Source organism: Mauremys reevesii, linkage group 12 (genome assembly GCF_016161935.1).
Source record: "Mauremys reevesii isolate NIE-2019 linkage group 12, ASM1616193v1, whole genome shotgun sequence".
Lineage (NCBI taxonomy): Eukaryota > Metazoa > Chordata > Testudines > Geoemydidae > Mauremys > Mauremys reevesii.
Genome location: NC_052634.1, coordinates 39,403,498 through 39,410,005, shown reverse-complemented (window position 1 = coordinate 39,410,005; position 6,508 = coordinate 39,403,498). Strand labels below are relative to the sequence as shown.

Here is a 6,508-nt window from a genome sequence, read left to right as displayed (position 1 = left end):
TGTTGAGCAAGTGGCTAAACACAGAGCATTATCACAAAGATCGAAAAGGAATGTGTCCTGGAGTCATAAGCAGGAAAAATCTCATGACATTCAGCACAGACCAGAAAGAGAGCAGGGAAAGCAGCCAGGGGAGAAAGTGGGTAAATGTATTTCCTGTCAGGAAACTCAGAAGGACCTCAAGGAAACCACAACCCAGCAGGAAATCCTCAGCGGAAAGAGAAAAAATACATGCACTGAGTTTGGGGAAAACATATGTGATTACTCCATCCTTATAAAGCATCACAGAATCCACACAGGGAAGAGGCCCTATGAATGCATTGAGTGCGGGAAAACCTTCAATCGCAGTGCGCACCTTATTAGGCATCAAAGAATCCACACAGGGCAGAGGCCCTATGAATGCAGTGAGTGTGGGAAAAGCTTCCCTAGCAGCTCGGGCCTTTATCAACATCAGAGAATCCACACAGGGAAGAGGCCCTATGAATGCAGTGAGTGCGGGAAAACCTTCAATCGCAGTGCGCACCTTATTAGGCATCAAAGAATCCACACAGGGCAGAGGCCCTATGAATGCAGTGAGTGTGGGAAAAGTGTCACTAGCAGATCAGGCCTTTCTAAACATCAGAGAATCCACACAGGGGAGAGGCCCTATGAATGCTGTGAGTGTGGGAAAAGCTTCACTAACAGCTCAGCCCTTTCCGAACATCAGAGAATTCACACAGGGGAGAGGCCCTATGAATGCAGTGAGTGTGGGGAAAAATTCAGGCGCAGCTCAGTCCTTATTAGGCATCACAGAATCCACACAGGAGAGAGGCCCTATGAATGCAGTGCGTGTGGAAAATGCTTCACTAGCAGCTCAGGCCTTTATCAACATCAGAGAATCCACACAGGGGAGAGGCCCTATGAATGCAGTGAGTGTGGGAAAAGCTTCACTAGCAGCTCAGGCCTTTCTCAACATCAGAGAATCCACACAGGGAAGAGGCCCTATGAATGCAGTGAGTGTGGGAAAACCTTCAATCGCAGCTCAAACCTTCTTACCCATCAGAGAATCCACACAGGGGAGAGGCCCTATGAATGCAGTGCATGTGGAAAATGCTTCGCTAGCAGCTCAGGCCTTTATCAACATCAGAGAATCCACACAGGGGAGAGGCCCTATGAATGCAGTGAGTGTGGGAAAAGTGTCACTAGCAGCTCAGGCCTTACTAAACATCAGAGAATCCACACAGGGGAGAGGCCCTATGAATGCTGTGAGTGTGGGAAAAGCTTCACTAGCAGCTCAGCCCTTTCCGAACATCAGAGAATTCACACAGGGGAGAGGCCCTATGAATGCAGTGAGTGTGGGGAAAAATTCAGGCGCAGCTCAGTCCTTATTAGGCATCGGAGAATCCACACTGGAGAGAGGCCCTATGAATGCAGTGTGTGTGGAAAATGCTTCGCTAGCAGCTCAGGCCTTTATCAACATCAGAGAAACCACACAGGGAAGAGGCCCTATGAATGCAGTGTGTGTGGGAAAAACTTCACTAGCAGCTCAGGCCTTTCTAAACATCAGAAAATCCACACGGTGGGAGACCCTATAAATGCCATGAGTGCGGGAAAACCTTCTGTGGGCACTTAGCCCATGTTAGTCATCAGAGAATCTGCAGGGGAGATCTACAACATAAACACCTCTAGGGCTATCAATACTTTTTTTTCTTTAATAATTTTCCTTATTCCCACATAGTAACTTTTACAGCTGTTTGATCTGTTTGCAGCATGGTTCTCCCTCAGTTTGACCAGAGGAGTGGCCCATTTTTGCCTTTTGCCGTTTGCCCTGTTTTGAGGTGGACCCATTTGTCCTTTCTATCAACTCCATTATCCCATGAGTGATTCTAGTGTGTCCTTCCTATCAGGAACCAGAGAGCATCACATTCATACTATTCCTCCTATTTCAAAATTATTGTTAGTCACTAGTGATACTGATTGTATCATTGCCACTTGTTCTCACGTTGCTCTGGGTTGTGCTGAAGAGCAGATATAATGGGAATTTTTCAAATTATAGTTAAATGAAGAGGAGCAGGGGCAGGAAAAAAAAGTGTAATTTCAGCCTCTGTGACACTGGAAGGAGATGGGGAGACGCAGAGATTCCCTCCTTCCCCATCACTGCAGAACTGTTACCTTTTGTCTGAGCCATGCAGAGGTTATCATCATCACATTCTATCCATCCACTTCTCAAAGTGTCCTGTGAGGAACAGTTCTCAGCTGTCTGTGCTTGGAGATGATGCTTTGACTTCTTTAATCTTATATCAGAGTCACTCTGACTGGAGATGAAAGTGTCAAAGACCTGGAAGGGGAATTCAAATGGATCCCAAACACAGTGTGCTCATTGGGAGTTTAAATCGCAGGTTCCATCTATTGGTAAAGCCACTTCTGGCAAGGTGAGTGGTTTTGTCCCGCATTATGGCAATGCTCGGATACTAAAAATTTTGTAAATAACATAACTGGCTATTGAGACAGTGCTGAGTGAAGTATGTTTGAATGGATCAGAGGAGAATGTGATGGGAGAATCTCTTGTCCTGATTCTGAATAATCAGATGTAACCTGCTCTGGAATTTCACTTCACACTTCCATTGCCGTGTATTCTATCTTTCTGTGATGTGGGTTTCTATCTTTCCTGAAGGCTGTTTGGTCACTCAGTTGGATATTAGTTTAGTTTGATAGGATGTAGCTCAGATTTATTGGAGAATTTAAGACAAATGACTATTTGCTAAAGTCATCATTTCTCACTTCAGCTTTGCTTTTTCCCCATCCCTGCACGATGTCATGGAGAAGGTTGGAGTGCAGTTCTGTCAGCATTAGAGAACTCTCCAATTTACTGGACAGGCTAACAAAGAAACAGCAGTGATTTAAAATCTCTACTCAGAAATGGTGAACATCAGCGAAACCCCAACTAACTGAAGGAAGTGCATATGATCACAGTGTAGTTCAATTGTTTAAGTCAATATTGTCCCAGATGATCTGGGGAGAAAATTCCATGGTAAGTGATTACCACACTTGTAGGCACAATGCCCATGTATTTGGTTCCAAAGCCTTTGTAACCCAGGCCCTACAGAAGATCTTTCCTAGCTAATCTTATTGTATCGGAGATGCTGCCCTTCATGATGCAGATGTTGAGGAAATAGAAGTGGAGTTTTGTTGAATTTATCCTTTGTAGTTGCTAAAAATGTATATCGAATCAAATCAGTTTTGGAAATCTAATAGCTGCAGAAAAATAGCTATTTTTGAATAGAAACTCCAGCTCTGGTCACTAATGAAGATTGTGATCCAGCCCTGTATCCAGTCCCTTGCCTGGAACTGTGCCACCAAATGAAAGAAAAGCTGGGCATGTTTTGGTAAGCCTCCATGTTTTGGTAAGCCTCACTAACACTGCTGAGATTTGGAGTGGTTTTGTAAAGGATTCTACTTCGGAGAAGTGTAAATTTACCCTAACCAAGACCAAGGATTTGGAAAGAGCTGGGGCTGAAAGAGTCCACATCCAGTTCTTGGTTTCCACCCCAGTAAAGGAAGCTATGGTGACCAATGACCCAAGGAAAATTGTTTGTACAACTCCATTTCCTAGTTCAGTGTCACTGATTACAGTTCCAAAGGATGCCAGGTTACATTGAGAACAATCATCCTTCACCATTTGGATCCAAAGAGAGAGTGCTTCAAAGGACATTCCTTCCCCGTGGATCCCAAACTGGCTGCCTGATTGGGTAACAAGGACTTCAAGGCTGTAGAAATGATGGTAACCAATGAGGCAATGAATGTATCAGGCTCCAATTTCAGACTTCCGGATACTCGCATGTTGAGTTCTGATTCTATGGTTTTGTGTCTGATGCTCTGGCTACACAATAAAGCTGATGTTGGTGCAGCTGCACCAATGTAGCTGCGCTGCTGTAGCGCTGCTATTACAGACGCTTTCAGCCTATGGGAGAGATTTCTCCCATCGGACTTGATTAGTCCAACCCTCGCAAGCGGCAGTGGCTCTTTTGGCAGGAGAAGTTCTGCTGCTGATGTATCGCTATCTACACAGGGGGTTAGGGCTGTGTAACTACATTGCTCAGTGGTGTGGATTTTTCACACATCGGAGTAATATAGTTAACCAATAAATGTCTTTAGTGCAGACCAGACAGTTCTCTCTTGTGTTTTATGCATTTACATCACTTCTCTATCTTCTCTCACTTTGAAAGTTTAAAAGTGTGACACGAGAGGTATTTTTCCTCATGATGCAAAGATTCCAACATAGGAGATCCCTTACACCAACACATACTGCAGAAGATCCTGAGATATCTGAACTCACAGAAGTGGTTGGGACAAACCACAGCTTGAGCCAAGGTTCAGTTGTTGGCAATGGGCATTAAAAGAAAACTAACATATATGATAAGAATTTGTGATCTTTGAATATGTTTTTGTTACCTATTAAAATGAGATTATTGGTGAAGTTATTAGTTAAAGAAGAAGAGCCTAAATGTGTGATGATCTGAAGTATTTTGGAAAACTGAAAGTTGTCTTTTTTTGTTTTGTTTTGTTAGTCGTACAGGAAATGATGGCTAATCTTGAAAAGTTAATTTGATTTAATTTACCCCCTGTAATATAAAGGGTTCTGGTAGAAAACCTCACTCCAAAGGTTGGGGTGGGAGAATGTGTGTGAGAGAGTGTGTATAAGAGAATATTGGCCAAGTATCGATTTTAATATTTTGTGTTTTCAAATAGAATTTTTTTGCTTAGTTTCAAAGTCAATTTCTATTCAAAGGAAAGCTACTCGAGGAGATAAGTTGTATAAGTTTTTACCCACTTAGACTGTAAGGGTCACTGTCTTCCCCACTTCTCTAATTTGCAAAGGAAAGGCCTGACATCTGTCACAGGATGTGTCCAGCAGTTAGCACAGCTGCACTCATCAACCATCAATATAAAGAAAAAGACTGAAATCCATTGCCTTTCAGGTCAATAAGCCAGCTAAAGGCTGGTCGATGTAGAAAAGCTCTGTTGGCAGAGCCACATCTCTCAGGGGTGTGAAAAGTCCTCTCCACTGAGAGAAGTAGTTAGTGACCTGAGCCCCAGTGTAGGCAGTGTTGGGTTGTCAGAAGAATATTTCCAGTGTTTGAAGTGTAGACACAGCCTTAACATCAATTCCAATTTTGACCCATCTCCCTATGTGTGAGAAAGTTACTGGTATGGAGGGCTGAGCCAGCTGTCCGCTCACCTGGTTCCTCAACTGTAGCTACAGCTCTTAGTGCTCATGAATGCAAAGACTGAGAGAAATGGAGAGTTCCAGCCATTGTCATTTTAGTATCTTATTGTTCCTCTCTCTGTTTTTTGTGCTGGCCTTTCTGTTCTATCAGGGGGTGACTGTATAGCTCAGTGCATCTGTGACAAAAGCTCATTGGTGCCAATTGGCAAAGAGGTCACTGTTCTTCACAAGCAACTCCTGTCTCAGTCCTGACAAACTCCCCACAGCTAATACACTGCTTTTATGATATTTATCCAGGAAGCATAGCAGTGAGATCTCTACTGAAAGCTTGTAAATTATTGATACTCTGAATCACTGCGAGAGGTGTGTCCGAGGCATGGTTAAGGAGTAATGTAAGTACATGGAAAATTATGCCCATATGGTATTGTTGTGAAAGTGAGTCACCCCAATCATAGGTCTTGTTGGGAACGGCCCATTCAAGTGGGAGGGAATTGGCACCTGTTCCTTGCTAGCCAGTTATGTGATGTATTGCTCCATTGTCAGCCTTTGCACCAACCCAGAAAAGCCAATGGAAAACCATCAAAGACAAATTATAGACATCAAAACCTTTGGAAGTGACAAGGACAATATGAGAATGAGGAGAAAGGAATGTTCTTTCTGTGAATAAAGACAAAAGACTGATTCAGTTCATAACAGGGTGGAGAAAAACACTCTGTGTCCATTCACCAAGGAGATTCCTAATGACCAGTGGTGCTTCATGAAAGGCAGGGCCGTGGCTCCTAGGGACTAGGAATCAGTGAAATTGACTGAAGTGGGAGGTGAGACTCTACTTAGGGTACGTCTACACTACAAGACTATTTCGAATCTACTTAATTCGAATTTGTGGAATCGACCTTATGAAGTCGAATTTGTGTATCCACACTAAATACACTAATTCGACTGTCTGAGTCCACAGTAACGGGGCCAGCATCGACTTTGGAAGCGGTGCACTGTGGGAAGCTATCCCACAGTTCCCGCACTCCCCGCTGCCCATTGGAATGCTGGGTAGAGCCCCCAATGCCTGCTGGGGGAAAAAATGTCGAGGGTGGTTTGGGGTAACTGTCATCATTGAATCGTCAATCACGCCCTCCCTCCCTCCCTGAAAGCATCTGCGGGCAATCTGTTCGTGCACTTTTCTGCTCAGTGACAGCGCGGGCGCCACAGCACTTTGAGCACGGATCCCGCTGCAGTTATGGCCGTTGTCAACTCCTCGCACCTTATCATCCACCTCTTCCACAGTCAGCTGCTGAGAAATAGGGCTACTTT

General features: G+C 44.1%; 1 protein-coding gene across 1 annotated transcript; it reads left to right on the top strand.

Annotated features, from left to right (window-relative positions):
* Positions 1-268: 268 nt before the first annotated feature.
* On the top strand, positions 269-1,576 carry LOC120375820 (zinc finger protein 418-like; the record flags this gene model as incomplete). Its single annotated transcript, XM_039496763.1, has 1 exon — positions 269-1,576. A coding segment is annotated over one exon (1,308 nt), but the record flags the coding sequence as incomplete, so codon positions are not given.
* Between the last annotated feature and the right edge of the window lie 4,932 nt (positions 1,577-6,508).